Source organism: Penicillium longicatenatum, assembly GCF_028827895.1.
Source record: "Penicillium longicatenatum strain IBT 33135 chromosome Unknown contig_6_segment0_segment0, whole genome shotgun sequence".
NCBI lineage: Eukaryota > Fungi > Ascomycota > Eurotiomycetes > Eurotiales > Aspergillaceae > Penicillium > Penicillium longicatenatum.
The window spans coordinates 828,681-850,811 of record NW_026643123.1 but is presented as its reverse complement, the minus strand read 5'-3'; the positions used below and the strand labels follow the sequence as shown (position 1 = coordinate 850,811).

The following is a 22,131-nucleotide window of genomic DNA, read 5'->3' as shown; positions in this document are numbered from 1 at the left end:
ACATAATTCGTGACAGGGATCAAGGAAGACTCAGTACTGTGTGTAAACAAGAACTATCTTGATTGCAAAAAGAGAAGAAAAAAGCGGCCCATGAACAATGGTTCAAGCTTGGTCAAGCCTGCAACCCGGGAGTATTACCTGTGGAGTGGCCCTGCGATGCACATTTAGCGCTAGGGCATGGGGCGGGGAGGAGGGGGCTGGCTTTGGACCCTACTTCTTTCCATCTTTGTCCGATCCACGATCGGTTTGGTGGCCTGCCCCCAAACCTACGCACAGAGCGCCATTGCTTGTTGGATTTGAGCTACCATGACACGTCCACCTTAGAAAGTGGATACAGGGTTTTATACCAGGCGCTAAAATCTGTACCAGAATGTATAAGAGCTAAGACTCATTGGCTCGGTCAAATGTCTTCTCAATATTTGCCTAGACTAAATATCGATAATGTGATGGAACTGGCTGGGCCCGTTTCAAAGCTTCCGAATGGCTTACTAGCAGGGGCTTTCTTTTCTTCGAAATTATCGAATCGCTAGCTAGGTAGTTCTTGAGCAAGGTTCGATATTTGCCGACGACCAGACGGCAAAAGTCTGGACCCCATCATGTCTTTAGTCAATGCGATAACTTTCGACAAGCGATGTCCTGGGACTCTACCCCAAACGACACGCTGCCATTACCTTGATCCCCTGGATGAGCATAGCAGGTGTTGAGTGCAACTAATTATCGCTGGTATTTACTGTGGAAATTTACACTAAATGTTAACATTCAACGTGCCGACTCTTATAAGGCCGAAAATTAGTGGAGTTCCCTTCCCGCAGGAGGGGCCGACCCGTCAGACTGATCTCCATATTGCCACGGCAGGCCATGGTTTGAGACCCGGAGCGCTAATCTACAGCAATCGCAGGTGTGGATATACCTATCACATCACTGCAGTTAGTGTGCGCTGGAGAGTCTGAGGTCTTATTCTATTGGTCCCTCCACCCAACGGCGCAAGGAGTCTGGCGGAATACTGTAGCTGTGTTTTAGTCAGGGATCGAGATCAAGAATTGCCCGATGAGGATCCTCAAAGAGGAAGTAATTCACCCCTTGAACTGTCTCACTTGTAAGAGGAATAGAAAAGGCACTGAGATGGTATGGTGAAAGAAGAATGATGGTTCTCACGCCATGACTAAGTTGGGTTTGGAATCACGTGAGGAGCAGCAGGAACGGCTTATTCAATTAATGCCTGAGGCCACTAACAACACGATTGCCCTGGGTTCCTTCACTTCTCAGCGCCACGGTTTTCCCAGCCTTGGAATATCGTGGCCCTCTAATACAACTAATTTACTATATATTCGCGCAATACGACTACATCTGCGCTGCATTTCATAATTCAGCTCTACGCCTGGTCGTGGGCCTTTCCATCGAACTTTTCCTCTGACCCCCACCGCATCTTAACGACTTCGCGCCCCCGCTCGATAACGACCCAAAACGCAAACTCGACAACGTCGAAGCTTTAAGTGCAGGAACGGAACACACAGAAAACCGCGGGAGGTCAACATGGCGGCCATAGGTAGTTCTGGGGCCGAGTCCTCCGGGGTAAGCTCCGACCTTCCTGCGCGGATGTGGAAAAAGTTGAGACTGACGCGTTTATAGCTTGTCAATACCCTTCAAGGCCATGTGGATGATATCCGAAGCTTAATACAGTGTGGTATCTGCATACGGCCATTATACGAGCCTTTCACCCTTGCCTGTGGACACACCTTTTGCTACTCCGTTAGTTTTTCCTATATCTACTATTCGCACTTTACGATCCAATTGTCTGATAACGAATAGTGTCTATCGTCATGGTTTGCTGGTGGACGGTCGAAGAGGACATGTCCAGATTGTCGAGCACCCGTCAAAACACAGCCTGCGCCGGCCTACTTGGTCAGTCTCTCCACTGAATTCCTTCTATGAAATTAGTACTAATTTTTTTTTTGTTAGGTTCGAGCTGTCGTTCAAATGTTCACCACCCGTGCAGAGCTTTTAGATGCAGAAGAGACAACCGCAGAACACTCAAAAAACCATAAAGAGGAAATAGAAAAGCTTGACAACGACAAGGCAAACACAGATCCGCAAAGCGGAGGTCTATTTGGTGGACTTTTTACACCGAAACCCCCTCAACTGAAACCTGTCATCGATATAGATGATGGTATCATGCGCTGTCCGAATTGCTCTTGGGAACTTGAAGACGGCCAGAACTGCGCAGGTTGTGGCTACGTCTATCGGCCAGATTCAGAGGGTACATACTCCAGTGGGTCGGACTTAAGCAGCGAAAGCGATTACGATTCTATTTTAGACGATGATGATGAGGACGAGGACGAGGATGGGATAGACGATCCAGACGCTCCGACAATTCAATCCCGGGTCGGCGCACCATTCCACGCATACGACAGATCTATAAGCTTCGGTCCGATTTTCCCCGACTTACATACACATCCGTTCTATTTCCCTGGTCTTCGGCCAACCGGCACTGGGCACCATCCTTGGCAAGCACGGGATCACTTTGATGGCAATGCTCCCTATGATCCCTATGGGGAAGGGGAAGAGGAAGAGGAAGAGGACGAAGACTATTACGAAGAGTCCTTCATTGACGACGAAGAACATACGCAGCGCGAAAGAGAAGGATCTGAATCCGATCATTCTACAGTGGTTGGTAGTTCTCGTGCTCGTAACCGACCTTCTTCACGGGGGCCGCCTTTCGTACAGTACCCTCAGGTGTTTGGCCCTTCTTCTGCAGCCGAGCCGGAGGACTACGACTGGGAAAGCGAAGACGAGGAGTCAGTCCCTGGGAGACTGCCGAGACGAAGATATGTCGTCGACAGTGATGACTCTGACGCAGAATCTGGCGAAACACCGGATGGCAATGGGTCTGATGATATGCTCGGCGGCCTCGAAGAGGATTCTGATTCCGACGATTCCGAGGGCCCTCATCTAAGTGCTGGCCGTAGCCATTTCCCACCAGTTATTCCCGCGTCGGACGATGATGAGATTGAAGATGGCTCTAGCTCGCCTCCCAGGACCAGACCTTCAAGGAACACAGGGTCATCTGCTAACAACGCCATCGCCGTTGATGATTCGGATGAGGAGGAACCTGTTGGCCCTGTACGAAGAGCTAGCCAGAGAAGACGAGCCCGATTTTCCCCGTACTGATTTCGCCAACTATTTCATGGCACCAGTATTTAAACTCTTGTTTCATTTCTACCTGCATACTAGGCATGGTTTACAATAGCGTGGCGCTTCGGATGGGATAGAAAAATACCTAGCTTAAAGCTTTGCCTGATATTTGCAGGCTTCAACCTTGATTGGCGCAATGATCTATATCTTTTTCTTGTCTAGCTTTATATCCTCCTTCAACAACTCAACCCCGATATAGCTTTTGAATAATGCGTCCCTTCATTTCTCCCTATTTCGACCTCTACCTAATCTCCTGTTATTCTAGATACTGGGGGAAAATCAGAGACTTATTATGGCTCAGCTTTAACTGCCTGCAGCAAACCCGCCACAGAATGAAACTAGATACGGGGATGCCATGCTCTTCGGTCATTTTGATTGGTTTGGAATAAGGGCCCGAATATGCGGAAGCCCTCTACATCCTCACTATCCGCACCTAAAGTAGCTCAGTAAATGTACTCAGTCAGAATACTATCTCACGTATCAAGGAATATACATATCATCTCAATCAATCAAGTGAACATGTAAAATAAAGCCTCATTCGAGCTGCGACAAAAGATCAGAAAAGGCGCTTGATCACTCCGTTATCACCTTCGCATCTCAGGGGAGTCTATTGCGACTGAGTAGGTACCTGGCATGTACCAATATTATGATTCTACATATCAGACACTGCGCCTTTCATTATGCTATTGAAATGGTGTTGCGTTCCGATGTGCGGAAGTTGGACTGAAAATAAGGAGAAGATCTAAGGTTCTTCTCACCATGGCTCAGGTTCTTCCCGTTTAGGTGAACAAACACCGTCGATTTGAAACCAAAAAATAGAAGGAATTCTTTAGAAACATCGTGATTGGCCCAAAACTAAGACCATGTTCTATATACCAGGGCTACGGATCATGGCTCAGCAATTCCAGCTCATTCACCTGGGCACCCGGATAAAAAAAATTAATGAAACTAAAAAGATGGGAGGGGCTCTGTCGAAGGATCCTGATTGGTTGAAAGATTTTACTATGTCCTGATCATCATGGCTCAGCAATGCTATAAATCTTGACAACTGAAAGCAAATCTTGGGAGGGGGATATAGAACTGTCCTCTTGATTGGTTGGAGGCTTGGACTATGTTCCTATTCATCATGGCTCAGCAATGCTGCTGTGCAACCTTGCGATCTGAAATCAAAATTGGAAGGGGATGTAAATTTATCCCCTTGATTGGCTGGCTGTCATTTCTTGGTAATCATACCTACAGAACCAAATGATATAATTATCTAGTGCTGGTATGGACACAAGACTAAAAAGGCAAGGTAGATGAGATAGGGAATCACATGGACTCGAGTTTTTAGATAACTCCAGCAAATGCTTTAGACTCCTGCTCAAGTATCAAGATCTCTTTCTCTAGTGACTGGTAGGGAAGATGGCCAAGAATCTTATCAAATGGTAGACTGAGCTGTGTGGTTTTCGCGGCTATTTCATTTTGATAAGATTCTCCCGTGATGATAATTGTGTTATCTCATGCGTATTCCCGGTATATAAGAGCACCAAACAAGCAAATCGTATGTTGTTGGGTTCTGTCTGGCATGGCTTCGGCAATCCACATTACTGTTTCTGCGTTGTAGAAATACCGGGTTGTTTGTCAGGTCTTGTTCTATCATCGCTGAGTTGAGAAGCGTAAGCTGGGAGCCAGAGGTAAACACGAGCTATTGATTATTGGTCCACGGCTGAATCTGACATGTGTTTCAGGAGCGGCATTGTGGAGGGATTTACAACACATCCTGTGGGTAGGGAGCAGTATTCGAAATTCAGAGTAAACTTATCGAGCAAATACTTGGCCTCCAAGTGTAGGATACGGCACTTTATTATGGGCACTTTCTAATCAAAGGAACTATGGCTCTGTAGCAGGTTATCTAAGGTTATCTAAGGGCTCGCCTCGGCAACTTTGTTGAACATGAGTCATCCATGCAACCACCCCACGTCTTTTTCTGACCTCTGGTAAACACTTTTTCTATCTTCATTTATTCCTTATTCCATAAAATGGCACCTCAGACCGTGCCCTACGGGCACTGGATTAGCCCCCTCACCGCGGAACGTCTCGCTACAGATAGTATCACGCTCCACGAGGTAGCAGTTAATGTACAGAACAACCAGCACCTTATTTACGACCATAACTAACATACCACAGGAATCAACGGGAGCCATCTACTCTATTGAGTGTCACCCAACAGAAGACGGTCGCTATGCAATTGTCCAGCATCTCAACGGGAAAAGCCAAGACGTGCTACCCAAAGACCTAAGCGCCCACGCAACAGTGCAAGAACTCGGTGGTGGCTCTATCGACATGCGACATGATGGACAGGTCCTATTCGCAGACGAAGAATCTCGTAATGTCTACCTGCTGGATTCGGCATCGGGTGAAACTAAAATTGTTCATCCCGCTGTCGAGGGAATCCGGTATGCGGATTTCCATAGCCACCCCTTCAACCCAGAGTGGATCCTTGCTATCAAAGAGGATCACAGAGAGGCTACACCCGAGACGCAGGCGACGCATGTTCATAATACATTGGTAGCCATCAATATTGAACTGGGTACTGAGACGACGATTGCTCAAGGTGATGATTTCTACTCGCACCCTAAATTTGATCCCACAGGCAAGTATGTCTCGTGGATTCAGTGGTCGCATCCCGACATGCCTTGGACCGGCACGGTGCTTTATTATGCGCAGTGGAATAGTGGATCTTTGGAGAATGTTACCCGCATCGCTGGTAAAGGACAAGAAGAAAGCATTGTTCAGCCAAAGTGGAGTCCAGATGGGCTATTGTATTTTGCGAGTGATCGCACCGGCTTCTGGCAGCTTTACTCCTTTGATGTGAAGAACCAGCAACAGACCGCGCTGCCATTGAAGACATTTGAGAAGGCCGATTTCGGTGTTGATGAATGGGAACTTGGAAGGTAAGTTTGAGTATGCTTGGTCTTTTTTCGAACTATTGGTTGACGTTTGCCTAGCTCTACATACATTTTTCTTGATGCGCAAACCATAGTGGCAACGACTATTACCCATGCCACGGCAAAGCTGATACTAATTAACACAGCCACCTTATCTGTTCAGGACCTTGATCTGCCATACGTGAACGTGTACGAAATCCGTCGAGTATCATCAACTTCCTTCGTTGTGGTGGGCACTTCGACCACCTCTCCAGAGGAACTAGCATTGATTACTATCACACCAACACTCAAAGCAGAAAGGACCATTCTCACATCAACGGCAACATTCGAACTGCCTTCCGAATATGTCTCTGTCGCAAAAGAGCTCCAAGCCCCTCAAAAACACGGTCCATTGACCGACGGCCACGTTCACATGTTCTATTTCCCGCCTTGCAACCCCGAATTCAAGGCCGATGGACTTCCTCCTCTATTGGTGTATGTCCACGGAGGTCCTAATGGATCTACAACCCCAGCCCTCGACTTGGAAATCCAATCTTGGACCACGCGCGGTTTCGCAGTGTGCGCCGTCAACTACACCGGCTCCACCGGTTTCGGACGAGAATACCGAGAAAGACTCTCTGGATACTGGGGTCTAGTCGATGTCGCTGATGCCGTCAGCGCGGTGGAATACCTCGTGGGTGAGGGATTAGTCGACAAAGCCCGCGTCGGAATCTACGGTGGAAGTGCCGGTGGTTACTTGACACTGCGAGCACTGCATATGTACCCCGATGTCTGGGCTGCAGGAATCAGCTCTTATGGAATAAGCGATGTGCGAGCTCTTCAAGCGGACTCGTACAAGTTTGAAAGTCAAGATGTGGACCGGCTGCTGCTGAGCAAGACTGCGCCCCAAGATAGAGAACTTGAGCTTACTAAACGCAGTCCGTGCAACTTTGCTGATAAAATTCAAGGGTCGTTGCTGCTCTTGCAAGGAACTATTGATATGGTTGTTCCTGTTGCGCAGGCAAGAATGATGGCTGATGCTATGCGGGCTCATGGACGGGTCGCGGAGGTTGTCGAATTTGAGGGCGAGGGACATGGATGGGTTGGCCAGAAGGCTATTTTGCAGTCGTTGACTCGAAAGGAAGAGTGGTGGAAGCGATATTTGACAACTACTGCCTAGGACATTGGGCTGCAAACTGTAACTAAAAACTCGATGTCGAATTAAAAGTAACGGATAAGAGTTTAATATCAACCCTTGAAAAAATCATGGCAAATAATTCACAGCTCACTTACAAAAAGTACGAGCTAACAGTAAACAACGCGCCAACTTGCCTGATCTAGTTTTAGGTCCAGGGGTGGATATACTCCGACATTCCCCCGCATTTGACCAAGGCGGGCGACGATCTTCCCCAGTCTCCAAACTTAACAAACTTGCTAGAGTTGACTCGGACCGCACCACTCCGTTCGATGTCTGAGTTCCCTATGATCGAGCTTGCATTTCCGGAGTACTGTCTTCCTATCATACGCTGCGACTGTGACCCTCGGCTTTCCTTCCGTGTGAAGTATAAAGCGGACTCAGCGGATCATATGAGGCTCTTTTCACTCAATCACTACGTTGACGGGGAGCATTTCACATATTAACTGATTCGTGCCACTATGGACTCAACCGTTGATAGCCCATCAAAGAGCGGATTGTCGCTCGTTTTGCAGAATCCCTACTTATGCGGCGTGGCGTCGGTAAGCATTGAACTTGAGCTCGACAACCTTCCAAAGATCCCATATTGACCTTGCGATAGTTCTCTACTCTAGGCGGCTTGCTGTTCGGCTATGACCAAGGCGTTGTCAGCGGTGTTAATACCATGGAGTCATTTGGGGCTCGCTTCCCACGTGTATTTTCTGATAGTGGGTTCAAGGGATGGTTTGTTTCGACGCTTCTACTTGGTAAGTTCTTTCTAGATGATCTTCGAGTGCGAGCTAACATCTACCCAGCCGCCTGGCTTGGATCTCTGATTAATGGACCTCTGTCTGATCGGGTTGGACGGAAGGTTTCTATAAACTTAGCCGTGATTGTTTTTGTGATTGGCTCTGCTATTCAATGCGCAGCGGTGGACATCCCAATGCTTTTTGTCGGTCGAGCAATTGCAGGATTAGCAATCGGGATGCTTACCATGGTGGTGCCGCTTTACATCTCTGAGGTATACAGAGTCCGCTATTTCGTTACCACAAAAGCTTACATGTCTTCAGGTTTCCATTCCAGAGATCCGAGGCAGTCTTGTTGTGATACAACAATGTTAGTTTCTTGAAACATTGCTTTCCGATGAACCTTGCTAAACTCTCTTAGTATCGGTTACCATTGGCATTCTGGTCAGCTACTGGATTGATTATGGCACCAACTACATCGGTGGTACTCGCTGTGCCCCGAATATCCCCTATACCGGAGGAACGGCTTCCTCCCCCTCCTTCGATCCGTATCAGGATGTACCTTCTGGTGGCTGTACCGGCCAGTCTGAAGCTTCTTGGCGTTTCCCGCTAGCTCTTCAGATTGCTCCAGCAATAATCTTGGGCATCGGAATGTTATTCTTTCCAGACTCACCGCGATGGTTGTTAATGAAAGAGCGAGACGATGACTCACTTGCTGCGCTCTCACGGCTGCGTCGCCAGCCTCGCGATAATATCGCTCTTCAGAATGAATATCTAGAGATTCGTGCATCTATTATGCTGGAAAACTCGTTCGCTAAGGAAAACTTTCCCAATCTATCGGGCTTCAAACTTCATGCTGCTCAGGTTTGTGGTTCTAGTTGCACTTTCCGCTGAGAGACTACTAACATACCTGCTGTAGTACATGTCAATGTTGACCAATTGGGCCCGATTCCGAAGATTAGCTATTGGTTGCATCGTGATGTTCTTCCAGCAGTTTATGGGCTGTAATGGTAGGTGACTTTCTTGTCCCAGTTAAATATCTTGCTAATTAATCCAGCAATAATCTACTATGCACCTACAATCTTTGCTCAGCTCGGCCTAAGCGGTAACACGTCATCTCTCCTCGCAACGGGCGTATACGGTATCGTGAATTGTCTGAGTACACTCCCAGCTCTGCTTCTAATCGATAAGGTTGGACGCCGTGTTCTACTCATGGCTGGTGCCACGGGGACTTGTATCTCGCTGGCTATTGTGGGTGGTATCCTGGGAAGTTACGGGTCCAGCTTGCCGGATCATAAGTCTGCTGGATGGGTTGGTATTGCGTTCATCTACATCTACGATATCAACTTCTCGTACTCCTTTGGTGAGTCTGGCTTTCTTAAGCTACTAGCTATGACTGAGCACATGCTGATCTAGATTTCACTAGCTCCAATTGGTTGGGTACTACCTTCGGAGATATTTAATCTCTCTATTCGGGCTAAAGCCATGTCTATCACAACATCTGCGACTTGGATGTGCAACTTGTGCGTTTGATCACTCTTGGAAATCCACTTGAATTTTTCTCATAAGTTATAAACAGTATCATTGGACTTGTAACCCCGGACATGCTTGATTCAATCACATATGGGACTTACATCTTTTTCGCCGTTTTCTGTCTTCTGGCGCTGGGATTTGTGTTTTTCTGTATTCCTGAGACACGAGGAAAGGTGTGCTCACCCTAGGCTTTTGCTCCTGATTTCTCCGTTTAGATGCTGATATCTTCACAGACACTTGAGGATATGGACCTCATCTTCGGAGACACCGCTGCGCACGAAGAGAAAAAGCGTATCAAGCGCATCGAGGCACTCCTGCGTGGGACTCCTGTTGCTAACGATGATGACTCTTTGAAACCGGCAGATGAGCATGCAGAGATTGCGAATGATGCATAAAAAACTAAATCCTTGAGAGAGCAGTTGCTCCTAGGCCACAGAGAATATCTCACTGGCGAAAACCGACATTTTGTGCACCCTCCGGATTTAATGAAAGGTTCACCTTTACTGAGGCTGTTGGCCAGTGGACCACAATATGAAAGGTACTCAACCGGTCGAGATCCGGTACTTATGTATGCAAGATATCTAGATGGTAAAATACATGTAGAAATTGACTCCAAGACACCACACCCCGAATGACACGCCACAACTTGCCCCACTTCTTGCAGAAAGAGATGCAAGGTCAAGTTAAAATCCGTAAACTTTTATACATCGGCCTCGGCATCAACGAGAGATGTGAAGGGGACCTCGAAGACAACTGCACCGTTGCGACCATCCGATGGAGTAGCCTTGTCGTAGTTGGTGGCAAAGCACTTCCACCGGCCTAGTCGGTGCTCCTTGCCAACTGCTGCGACGATGCACAGGCCACGAGGTTGAGTGTTGATCTGCGATTTGGATCCCTTTGACTCAGGCTGGTCTGATTCGGGGCGACGCTCGAAAACGGCGATATCATTAATCACACCCTTGATTAAAGGCTCCGCATTTTGCTGGGAGATTCCATCAATCTCCATGTCATCACCGGGGGTGCCACTGGCGAGTGATTGGTTGAGCTGCTGGGAAGGTGTATCGGGAGTTGACAGGCCAGAAGAACCAAGACCAACTGGGCCTAATGGAATGATACTCTTCTTATCTTCTGGGATGCGCCATGCGCGGATAGAACCGTCCCAGCTACCACTCAGGACGATATCGGTACCGGGAAGAGTGGTCAGAGCGGTAATCCAGCGAGGCATGGGGCGCATATGCCGGGTATTATTGGCAGCAGTCTCGCTGTCGACTTCTTGAGATAATTCTTCCAAAGGCGGGATAGGGTCCAGACCGTGTGCCAAGGGAACTGTGTAAAGAGGCTTCTTCTTATGCATCGACCACAGACAGATTGATCCGCAGTCGGAACCAGTGACGAAATGTGCTGGCGGGAGAGCGGCAATGCAGTCAATGTTGCTCTCCTTGTAGGGTGCCTTCTTTGAAGCACCGCCACGGAACACGAGTTGTGCCTCTTCGACAACCTTCCATAATCTGGCTGTTCTATCTCTGGCACCAACGCTCAGAGCCTGGTCAATTGTCATAGCTGCCACCCCAGTCACATGGTCTTGGTGACCAAAGAGAGTTTCAACATAGGCATGGCCGGCTCCGCTAATAGACCAGGTTTTGATGGTACGATCGTAACTACCAGTAAAAAGCTGCTCTCCGGAGCTCATAGTCGAAATATGGCGAGCAAAAGCGACACTGCTGACAGAATCACGGTGTTGGGTGAAAGTTCTGGTTGGGGTCAAAGTCTCCGCATCCCAAATCACAAGTTTCTTGTCTGCACCACCTGTTGCCACGAATCTTCCCGAGGGGCTGACAGCAACAGACAAGATGCTTCCCGTGTGGCCGTGTTCCTCGCCAGTTTCAGCAATCTTACGCATACCCCGAGCGTACTTCACCTGCTTCGGCTTCCTTCGTTGCGGTCGTGGGGGTCGTTTGGAAGAAGCATCCTGGACAGATGCCTCAGGACCACTCGGTGTTGCCAGTTCCCACTTAATCAAGGTTTTGTCCTTTGAGACGGTGTAAACGTAGGGCGAATGAACAGCGATGGAAGTAGTAGACTGGGTATCTGCGCGGAAGAAAGAATGCGAAGCCGTGGAAAACGAGAGTTTATCGGCAATTTGTCGGAAAGCTCGTCCTTTGAATTCGTCCTATATGATTCCGATTAGTCGCAGACTCAATCTGTGAGGAGAAAAGTTCCACATACAACATCCTCCTTCAATCGCTCCGCAATCAAGTCTCGATCGATCTCTTCCGCATCGAATCCGACTTCTTGGACATCTTCTCTAACATTGTCCAAGTAACGTTCCGCAAGTTTCAATCTTCGGTCTGCGGCCGTTTCGCCTTCATCCGAGTCCGATTCAGAGTCTTCTCCAGAGATTACCGAGTCAATCTCATCTTCGTCCACATCGCTTCCTGAAATTGATTCCTCCCGTTCGCGGGGTCGTTGGGCTTTTCCTCCATCGTTCTTTGCATCCACGCCTCGTTTCTTAGTTGCCGGGGGTGCAGTGCGGTCGTCTCTCTTGCGCTTGCGCTGCGAGGCAGGCACGGTGAAGAAAGAAGACATGTTGAGTCTTCAATTTAGTAGTTCCACAGCAAGCCTAAATCAAATTTGCGGGTGGAAATACCCCAGACGACAAACGTGACTTGGTGGTGGCCGATGCTAGATTCAACTTTTTTTTCGGGGAAAAAAAGGCGGCCAAGCGGCGGCTGACTCAGCGAGGTAGCTGAGAGCTCCAGGCGTCAAGCTCACCGCGCGGTCATCACCTCGACCACATTTCCCTTCATCGCCTTTTTTGAACCTCGTCTTGATTTATTTCTCATTTTCCTGACATACCGCCAACATGTATGTGTATCCCGGTCATCACCCCCACAAATTAATTGCCCGCCTTGACTGACCGCGCTTGCTAGGGACGTTCTCTTGGGTATTACTGGCAAGGACTTCGTCCTTGTTGCCGCATCAAAGGCTATAATGCGAGGCCCGACTATCATCAAGGCAGAGGATGACAAGACCAGAAGCCTGAATAAGCACACCCTTATGGCTTTCTCTGGAGAGGCAGGAGACACCAGTCAGTACCTAGCGAATTGGTGATGGAACTCTAGACGCTAATGGCTTGTTTCACCCAGTTCAATTCGCCGATTACATTCAAGCAAACGTTCAACTGTATACGATGCGCAATGACACCGAGCTCAGCACTCCTGCTGTAGGCAATTTCATCCGAGGAGAGTTGGCCCGCAGCTTGCGATCACGAAGCCCGTACACAGTCAACCTGTTGTTGGGTGGTGTGGACCCTGCTACAGAGAAGCCTCACTTGTACTGGATCGACTACTTGGCTTCGTTGGCCCCTGTACCATATGCCGCCCATGGTTATGCCCAGTATGTTGGACCAGCAGGATATCTAACGATATCGGGAAATCCCGAGCACTGCTAACAAGCGCAGATACTATTGCCTTTCTCTTCTCGACAAACACCACAACCCCAACATCTCTCTCGAAGAGGGCATGAAACTTCTTGAAATGTGCACAGATGAGCTCAAGCGTCGGCTACCAATCGACTACAAGGGGGTACGTTCGGGTCATTTCCATATTCAATGTTGCTATACTAATTCACAATTGATAGGTCCTGGTGAAGGTGGTGACAAAGGATGGCGTGAAAGAGGTAGACTTTGATAACGACAGGATCGCTCGGGCTGCGTAATGGTCAACATGCCTGGGCGTTTGTTGTATCATATCCTATGACGTTTTAACATTGCTTTGACGGGATACCAGCAAAACCTCCGAGATTTTCTTAGTAGTCTTTAGGCAAATATTTGGTAACTGTAGTGGATGCCAGTCAACGACTTAGTATTATTTTGGGATCGGAAACTATGTAAATAAACCTGATTGTCTTGGAAGAGCTATCATATAGAGACATGACGATGTTGGATGTTTGATGAGTTTGCACCATCTTCAAGAGCTCGCGGGACTGAAGAACTTCAGAGCTCCTTTCGTTCTCCACCACCGCAACACTCCGATCACAATGCCAAAAAGATTAGCAGAGCTCCCTCTTGGGGAGAATTTCCCAGGGCCCCCGGCCTCGAAAAAGGCGCGCGTGGAGGACGGGGTTGACGAAGACACCCAAGACGGCGCAGTACCCGCGCAACCAGCCGAAGAGCAGCAAGACGATCGCAATGGCACCAATACCCTAGCAGCAGCTGATAAAGAAGGAGCGGAACTGGAAGAACCTGCGCACGATGATTCAGGACTCTCGGATATTGACGAAGAGGTTTCCGCCCTCAGTGCTCCCAAACGACAAAACCAGCCGATGGAGGGCTACGGCGACCTCTACCTCGACACGGTCAATAGGGGAGTATTGGACTTCGACTTCGAGAAGCTGTGCTCCATCAGTCTCTCGAATATCAACGTGTATGCCTGTCTCGTCTGTGGCAAATATTTCCAGGGTCGCGGTCCCAAATCGCATGCGTATTTTCATGCGCTCGAGGTCGGACATCATGTATTTGTCAACATGGGTACCAAGAAAGTCTATGTATTGCCAGAGGGGTACGAAGTCAAAAGTAACAGTTTGGACGATATCAAATATGTGGTGGATCCGCACTATTCGAAGAACGAAGTTATCAAGATGGATAAAGAAGTTCACGGCGCCTGGGATCTCCATGGTGCCAGGTACAGGCCAGGTGAGACATCCCGCTAGATAGGGAGAGCTTCCGAAAGCTAATGGTATCACAGGGTTTGTTGGCATGAACAACATCAAGGCCAACGACTATATGAATGTCGTGGTTCAGCTTCTGGCGCACGTCCTCCCCATTCGCAACTTTTTCCTTCTCCACGAGTTCCCACAACTGGACACCCCGCAGCTCGTTCTACGCTTCAGTACACTTGTACGCAAGCTATGGAATCCCAAAGCATTTCGATCTCATGTGTCTCCGCACGAGCTGTTACAAGAGGTTGCCCTACGATCATCAAAGCGCTTCACCCTTAGCCAACAATCCGACCCCGTGGAGTTCTTGTCATGGTTTCTTAACAACCTTCATTTGTCTCTGGGTGGCTCCAAAAAGCCATCAAAGACACCTACCAGTGTAGTGCATGCGGCCTTCCAGGGTCGTGTTCGGATTGAATCGCAGGCTATTACGGCCCACTCCGACACCCAGAACGCACGTTTGGTCTTCACGGAATCTGGAGATATCAACAGCCAGGTCACTCCATTCCTTATTCTCACATTGGACCTACCTCCAACTCCTCTCTTCCAATCGGCAAACCGGGAATCTATTATCCCACAAGTGCCTCTCACCACCCTCCTCAATAAATACAATGGCCTCACTGCATCCGAGAAGATGGCTCACCGTGTCAGACATCGTCTTCTTCACCCTCTCCCCCCTTACCTCCTCTTCCATATCAAACGCTTCAACAAAAACCGCTTCGTATCCGAGCGAAACCCCACCATTGTCACTCACCCTAGCCCCCGCTCCCTCGACATGTCACCATATGTTGAGCCAAACCCGGAGATCTGGCCCCCATCAGAACCAATCCTGTACGACCTTGTAGCGAACATCATTCTGGACCCCTCAATCGCCGCCCCCGGTGCTACCGAAGATGCAGCTGACAAGGGCGTTAACGCTGCTTCTGGCTCATCCTCCGGAGCTGGCGGCGGCAGCGAAAAGGTCTCCTGGCTTGTTCAGCTCCACGATAAGGCTATGTCGGCCGACAACTCCCGTCACCAAAATGGCGGTGCTGCGGAACAGCGTGGCCCTGAGTGGCTTGAGATTCAGGACTTATTTGTTAAGCGTGCTGAAAGTGAGACTCTCTTTACCCGTGAAGGATACCTGATGGTTTGGGAGCGCAGGAAGGTTCCTGGTAAGAAGGGCAAGGGTGCCAAATAAATGTGTATCCATCGAAACTTGAAAATGTATTATTTACGATTGAAATTTTGGGGAGTTTGGGTTGGCGAGGGATTTTATAAATTCGATCTTCTACACAGATAATCTTTTTCCGTCTTATTGTAGACCAGGACTATCCTCAGTTGAGCAAATATGCCCTTGCAGGATACTTGAATCCTCCAAAAATGCCTCTTTTACACATTTACTAGGCTAATTTCAATCTGACAGAGGACCTTGGAAAGAGAAATATTTTATTTCACTTATAGAGTCCCCCATCCACAAAACTTCCGCCCGATACGCATTGTCGAACCGACTAGGAAGCCCCACACACCTGCTCTTAGCGCAGCCTGCATACCTCTCATAAGAACTAGCCTACCACAGTAAGCAAAGGCATCAGACCAGGTCCGTCCGCCACCCCACAGACCTATAGGGTGTAGGTCCGAGACTTGAACCGTAGAAGAAGGGTGCAGAGCAAGATATGAGTGAGCCAGAGAGCGGACATAAAGTGATTCGATCGGCGACAGGATGATGTTGCTTATGATTGCCGCGAGATGTGATGCAAGAGAGTCAACTGGGTGAGCGGATAGGAGCGTCACTCTGTGGGAAATGACGGGTACACCGGGTACATGCGACATGGGTTGGAGGCCAGAACCGGGAGGAATGTCGCCAATTTCGCCTGTCTCCAATGGTTGGAAGCTCACGTGTTCTTCATCATTAGGCTCTTCGACGCCGTCTGGGAGAATGCTTGGCATGGTGGAAGCTGGGGCTTCTTCAGTGGGTGCAGGGTCCACATGGTGATCAGCCATGGCCTCTTGCACAATATTTGGGGGCTGGCTTTCCTCGGCAGGGATGTCCTGACCTGTAGCAAAGTTGGCTCCGGCAGTGACCCCTGATACATCATCGTTTTCAGCTAGTGGCAATTGCTGCGTAGCTTGCTGCTGTGCTTGGCTCAGGATCAACGCCTCGAGGAAATCGGCTATAGACCTGCGGTCCATGGCAGTTGCTGGATTATTACGACCAAAGAAAGGAGGATTCCGCTGGGCCGTCGTCTCGGCTTGAGGATTGCGATTGCGGTTACCCAAAAGTTCCAGCTGCATTGTGATGATGTCGGAACTCTGATGAATTAAAGAAGCTCTAACGCGAGGTGAGGTAGGTGGCGATGTTTCTGGGGACGATGGTCGGGAGAATAGGGTGTTGGAGCGCGAGTTCTGACGAGGTCTTGCTGAGGGCTCACCTTGTTGGACATGGCTTGCTTGGCTCTGTGAACGTGAGGCATTTGAGGGTGCACTTGTTCGTCCAACGGTAGCTATTTCTGAAAAGAAATCATTGCTCATCTCACCGGGAGATTGAGACATGCGGTTTTCATTTGTGAGCACTTGGTTCATATCTGGGCCCAGCTCGATTTCAGGTATTTGACTTGAAAACGCAACGGGCAGCGAATCCGACGACGCAATGTCGGCATCACCACGAGCGATGGTCTCCAAAGGTCTAGCTAAAACATCACGAGCCTCGATTCCAGCGAGGTTAGTACGAAGCTGAACTTCTTCAAGTTCTTGTTGTAATGACTCAATGGATTGTCTGAGGTTGTTCTCAATGCTCTCACGATCTTGGCCATCGATTCGGAGTTGATCCGAGGAGGTCTTACTGGACAAAAGCCCAAATAGAGAGAATACCCAACCTCCCAAAGCGACAAGCTCTTGTTTGATATCTTGCGCTAATGAAAGTTTCGCACGGCGAGTTTCTTCTTCCGCTCTGCGTCCCAAGGTCGGTGCGACCCATTCAAGGAGATTTTCTTCATAGGCAACTCGAATCGAAAGCTCATCTGCGACGGTAGGTTTGGGAATTTGGCGTCGGATCAGTCTATAAATGCGCTCCTCTAACTCTGGGCGCAGATAGAATGCGTAAACAAATGTCAAGACTCCAGGGGATGTCAAAAGTTGCATCACAAAGCCCCCAATGGATGGGATGGAAAAGTCCGCAGGGAGAGGCGGAAGTCGGAATAAAGAAGCCTCGCCAAAGGGGACCAACATTCGAAGGCTGGGGATAGAATTCGAGGGTACGAGTGAGAGTGTTTGGAGTACCGAATACATGTATGCCTCGAGGGACAAGACGAGAACTGAATGCTTTGTCCTACGGCCATTGTCAGCATCCGGTGTCTAATTGGTAGTATGGAAACAACCTACACGTGGTATCCGATAGCAAAGAAGGCACGAATGCTTAATGTCAGGCCACCACTGTCGGTGAAGCCCAAGACATAGTCCCGGATTGTGAGAAGAAAGCGCCTCAGGGGGTTTTCACGAGCAATTGCTAATGTGCTAGATATTGCCCACCCAGGAATACCAGCACAATAAAACCCAAGAATTCCCGTGGTTTCACGCTCGGAGCGTATTACATCCAGTAATGGTGCGTGGGCATAGTGCTTGAATGTCTATTAAGCCAACGTTAGATACCAGTGGATCACAGGTGATGTTATGTGCGGATCTTACCAGAATCCGTCCTGTAAGGGAGGATGACCACCAGGTGCTGAAAAATACGAATAGCTGATCCAGAGTAGTTATTACCAAGCCGAAATCATTCTCAGTTGCGATTTGGTTCATCCTCTGCTCTTCATTAGATGTGTTGGCATTCCGATCCTCGCCACTGACAACGATTCCCATGGTAGAGAGGATGTCATTTTTTGCCCTACGAAGCTCTCGGCCCAGAGCTTTGGACTCGGGATTGACTTGATGCCCTCGTGCATCATATTGTTGCATGTAATTGTCAGAATGTATGTTAGACACCCTTCGCACTGGATTTGAAGGGTCGACTGTCGCCGTTTCTGGAGGTTCATATGGTGACCGACCCTTGTAAACTGTTAATTATTCCGAGTCATGAGAAGCAAAGCAGGGAGCTATAGAAAAACAGGCCAAAGAGAAGCATGGGTTTTGTGAAGTGTGCTTTACATTGAGGAAGAGAATCATCATATCACAAGTAGATATCGGGTACAATATCAAACATGATTCGTGAAACCCACCGAAAAACACTGATAACCAAGACAGGGAAGTTGAAACATTCATATTGTACCATGGAGAATTACAACGGAGACAGTGTACCATATATCAAATTGAGAAAGGATCAATTGTGAAGGGGGCTTACCAAAGCGAGCCGGTTCAAATAAGCCTGGCGGCCCATCACGAGCAAGGACACCTATTGCCGGAGGTGATCACATCACCTCAACGTAATAGCCGTCTGTTTGTGCTTCTGTCGATACAGAGGATTAAATGAAAGATGAAGAAGGATACGAGTGAGGTGAGAGTCCCACGTGTGACCGCGTCTGCGGCGCTTCGTGCACGGACCACCTGCATATTATCTTATCGTCTGAGCAAACATTGCAAACACCTAAAAAAAAGTTGCCCGAGCTTTTTGCGATTCTCGACTTCTAGAGAAAGCGCATGGGTTAAAAAGCTCACAGGCGCAATTTTCAATCATGTCGAAGGCTGTTGTGAAAACCACCTTCGAGGCGTCTCGGACGCTCCGTCCCATCTACACCGGTGGCAGTACAGCGCTGGATGCCAGCGGTCGCATTTTGCTGTCTTGCATCGGCGAGGATGCCTTGATCGTGGACTTGGAGACTGGTGACCAGCTCGCCAGTCTGGAAGGCGTAAGTGTTGCTGATATTTAAAAAGCCTGTATGACATTGCTGACCAAAAGCTTTCTACAGGATGGAGAAATCATCACAAGCTTGGCCCGTATGTCTCAATCTCAATTTTCAGAGTTGAAATACTCACGCAGTCTCTAGTCACACCCTCTGCATCGCATGCCATTGTTTGCTCTCGGTCTATGTCTATGCGTATTTACCGTCTTTCACCTTTCGACGAAGACTCAAAGTCAATTGAAGCAGAGCTTCTCCGAACCCTCAAACCCCACCCTTCCCCAGTGGTCACAACTACGATCGATCAGACAGGCACATTGCTAGCCACTGGCGGTGCCGATGGGTCGATTAAGGTCTGGGATATTCGGGGTGGCTTTGTTACACACACCTTCCACGACCGCGGAGTTATCTCCGCACTCTGCTTTTTCGAGGTTTCCTCTTCTGCGGACGAGACCAAATCCTCGAAGAAGTCCAAGCGCAAGGATGAAGATGAGGACATGGATGATGCCACAGATTCGACGGCTGGATTCCGGTTGGCCTGCGGTAGTGACGAAGGCAAGGTCAAGGTCTTCGATTTGCACAAGAGGAAGGCGGTTGCATCGCTTGACTCGCACGTCTCCCTGGTGCGCAGCCTGTCGTTTTCGCCTTCAGAGAACGCATTGCTGTCTGCGAGCCGAGACAAGACAGTTATCATCTGGGATGCTCGTACATGGAAAACTCGCAGAATCATCCCTGTTCTTGAGAGCGTGGAGGCTGCGTCTTTCATCGCAGAGAGCGGTCTGTGCGTGATTGGTGGTGAAAATGGTAAACTGCGGGTATGGGACTGCAACCGTGGTAGCGAAATCACTGAGGAGCAAGAGGCGGGAGAGGAATATGAGAGCATCGTCTCTATCCAGTACTTGCCTGGCCTACCCTTTGTGATGACTGTTCATGCAGACCAGACAATCCGTCTGCATTCGATTGAGCCGCTGTCAGACTATAAGCCGGGATCAGACTTGCCTGCTCTGACAATCATCCGCCGCATCTCTGGAAATGACGACGAGATCATTGACTTGGCTTTCGTTGGGCCGGATCGGTCAATGCTCGCTTTGGCCACCAACACCGAGAGCATTCGCGTTGTTTCTGTTTCTCCATCTGAAGACAGACCATCTGAGGGTGAGCAGTTCTTTGGTGCCGATATCGCCCATCTTGAGGGCCACGAAGACATCATCATCGCCATCGATGTAGACTGGTCTGGACACTGGCTCGCAACAGCTGCGAAGGATAATACTGCCCGACTTTGGCGTCTTGACCCCAAAAACTCATCATATACCTGCTTTGCCACCTTCACTGGACACGCCGAATCCCTGGGAGCCGTTGCCCTGCCACGAACACCACCACAAACTAGCAGTGGTGCTTATAAGGACCCACTTAGCCACCCGCCCGCGTTCATGATCACTGGTTCACAGGATCGCACCCTGAAGCGTTGGGATACCGGCAGGCTGAGCCCACTTAAGGCCGGAAGTGACAAGACACATTCCCCCAAGGCAATTTACACTAGAAAAGCACACGAAAAGGATATCAATGCTCTGGACATTGATTCAACAGGTACCTTGTTTGCCTCTGCCTCTCAGGATCGGACCGTAAAGATCTGGGACGCTGAAGAGGGTACCGCGATTGGTGTTCTGCGTGGTCACAAACGAGGTGTTTGGTCCGTAAGATTCGCTCCTAAGGACACACCCATTATCAACTCTGAAGCCGGAACCAGCACAGCTCGAGGACTGATTGCCACAGCTTCGGGTGATAAAACCGTCAAACTATGGTCTTTGTCTGACTACAGCTGTCTTCTTACATTTGAAGGCCACACTGGAAGTGTCTTGAAGACCATTTGGCTGCCACCCCCAGAGATCTCCAAGCACAACGATGATAACGACGAGGAAGAGGACAAGGCCGCTAAGAACGCTATTCAAACAAGGCCTCTTATCGCCTCAGCAGCCGCTGACGGCTTGGTCAAGATCTGGAGCCCGTACACTGGTGAACAAGAGACCGTGCTGGACAACCACACAGACAGAGTCTGGTCTCTTGCCAGTCCCACCCCGTCCGGCTCACGCGCCGATGTCAAGCCCACCTCCTCCAAACTCAAATCCCCCTATGCCCTCGCCTCTGGTGCCGCAGATGCAACCGTCACCATGTGGTCCGACACCACCTCCGCCACCTACACAGCTGCCGTGAACGCCAACTCCGAGCGCGTCGAGCAAGACCAGCAGCTGCAGAACTACATTCGCGCTGGTGCTTACCGTGAAGCCATTACCCTGGCACTGCAGTTAAACCACCCTGGTCGTCTGCTCTCGCTCTTCACAACCGCCATCAACGCCGCCGATGACCTTAGTCTCCCCGAAGAAGAACGCGCACTCGCAGCAAAAAGTTTGACTGGCAACCCGTCTATTGACGAGGTTCTCCAGTCGCTTGATGCTGTGAATCTGCGCACCTTGCTTCTTCGCCTGCGGGACTGGAACACTAATGCGCGTACCTCGCGCGTTTCCCAGCGCATTCTCTACGCTCTGTTCCGTTCGTACCCTGCTTCTACATTCGTTGAGCTAGCGACCCAGTCCGTCCGTGGCAAGAATGGACGTGCTGCTGCTGGATTGAAGGATATTCTCGCTGCCCTGGCAGCGTACACTGAGAGGCATTACAAGCGCGTTGAGGAGCTCACTGATGACTCTTATCTGGTGGAGTGGGTTTTGAGCGAGATGGATGACGGTGTTGGACTTGGTGGATTGAAGAGTCTTGATTTGAACATGGCTGATGCAAATGGTGAGGAGCAAGAGAAGGATGTGATTATGTTGGAAGGTTAAATGTGATTTTACCTCTTGTGTATATGACGGGCGCTTTGTTTTATGGGAGTATCATTGGGGTGGGATCAGATAAAAGCCATCTACTTTCTCATAGAATTGAAATTCTTCTTCGTTTATGCGTTTCTTGTCCCACTAGATTACATTGTTTGGTCCAGGGTATCTCTAATTTGGAGGAGGCATGGCTCTGTTCAGTAGTCATATACAAGAGCTTTGCAATGT

The 22,131-nt window shown here is 49.2% G+C and overlaps 8 protein-coding genes across 8 annotated transcripts; 6 read left to right on the top strand and 2 right to left on the bottom strand.

Annotated features, from left to right (window-relative positions):
• Positions 1–1,533: 1,533 nt before the first annotated feature.
• Positions 1,534–3,168, top strand: N7484_008522 (uncharacterized protein; the record flags this gene model as incomplete). Its single annotated transcript, XM_057118909.1, has 4 exons — positions 1,534–1,572; positions 1,630–1,749; positions 1,810–1,902; positions 1,960–3,168. 4 exons carry the CDS (start codon positions 1,534–1,536, stop codon positions 3,166–3,168), a joined length of 1,461 nt encoding a protein of 486 aa, XP_056968464.1.
• Positions 3,169–5,213: 2,045 nt separating this feature from the next.
• Positions 5,214–7,281, top strand: N7484_008521 (S9 family peptidase; the record flags this gene model as incomplete). The annotated part of the gene is made up of 3 exons (XM_057118908.1): positions 5,214–5,312; positions 5,362–6,128; positions 6,183–7,281. 3 exons carry the CDS (start codon positions 5,214–5,216, stop codon positions 7,279–7,281), a joined length of 1,965 nt encoding a protein of 654 aa, XP_056968463.1.
• Positions 7,282–7,757: 476 nt separating this feature from the next.
• On the top strand, positions 7,758–9,949 carry N7484_008520 (uncharacterized protein; the record flags this gene model as incomplete). Its single annotated transcript, XM_057118907.1, has 10 exons — positions 7,758–7,838; positions 7,898–8,042; positions 8,091–8,296; positions 8,346–8,391; positions 8,443–8,885; positions 8,941–9,031; positions 9,079–9,384; positions 9,448–9,544; positions 9,601–9,727; positions 9,788–9,949. 10 exons carry the CDS (start codon positions 7,758–7,760, stop codon positions 9,947–9,949), a joined length of 1,704 nt encoding a protein of 567 aa, XP_056968462.1.
• A 305-nt stretch (positions 9,950–10,254) lies between these two features.
• N7484_008519 (ribosomal RNA-processing protein RRP9) lies at positions 10,255–12,140 on the bottom strand (the record flags this gene model as incomplete). Its single annotated transcript, XM_057118906.1, has 2 exons — positions 10,255–11,724; positions 11,781–12,140. 2 exons carry the CDS (start codon positions 12,138–12,140, stop codon positions 10,255–10,257), a joined length of 1,830 nt encoding a protein of 609 aa, XP_056968461.1.
• A 277-nt stretch (positions 12,141–12,417) lies between these two features.
• On the top strand, positions 12,418–13,271 carry pre1 (proteasome core particle subunit beta 4; the record flags this gene model as incomplete). The annotated part of the gene is made up of 5 exons (XM_057118905.1): positions 12,418–12,425; positions 12,485–12,642; positions 12,701–12,950; positions 13,015–13,138; positions 13,194–13,271. 5 exons carry the CDS (start codon positions 12,418–12,420, stop codon positions 13,269–13,271), a joined length of 618 nt encoding a protein of 205 aa, XP_056968460.1.
• A 321-nt stretch (positions 13,272–13,592) lies between these two features.
• N7484_008517 (ubiquitin carboxyl-terminal hydrolase family protein) lies at positions 13,593–15,450 on the top strand (the record flags this gene model as incomplete). Its single annotated transcript, XM_057118904.1, has 2 exons — positions 13,593–14,247; positions 14,300–15,450. The coding sequence occupies 2 exons, from the start codon at positions 13,593–13,595 to the stop codon at positions 15,448–15,450; spliced, it is 1,806 nt and encodes a 601-aa protein (XP_056968459.1).
• Positions 15,451–15,707: 257 nt separating this feature from the next.
• Positions 15,708–18,200, bottom strand: N7484_008516 (uncharacterized protein; the record flags this gene model as incomplete). Its single annotated transcript, XM_057118903.1, has 3 exons — positions 15,708–17,577; positions 17,631–17,875; positions 17,934–18,200. The coding sequence occupies 3 exons, from the start codon at positions 18,198–18,200 to the stop codon at positions 15,708–15,710; spliced, it is 2,382 nt and encodes a 793-aa protein (XP_056968458.1).
• A 713-nt stretch (positions 18,201–18,913) lies between these two features.
• On the top strand, positions 18,914–21,912 carry N7484_008515 (U3 snoRNA-associated protein UTP13; the record flags this gene model as incomplete). The annotated part of the gene is made up of 3 exons (XM_057118902.1): positions 18,914–19,087; positions 19,148–19,175; positions 19,226–21,912. The coding sequence occupies 3 exons, from the start codon at positions 18,914–18,916 to the stop codon at positions 21,910–21,912; spliced, it is 2,889 nt and encodes a 962-aa protein (XP_056968457.1).
• Between the last annotated feature and the right edge of the window lie 219 nt (positions 21,913–22,131).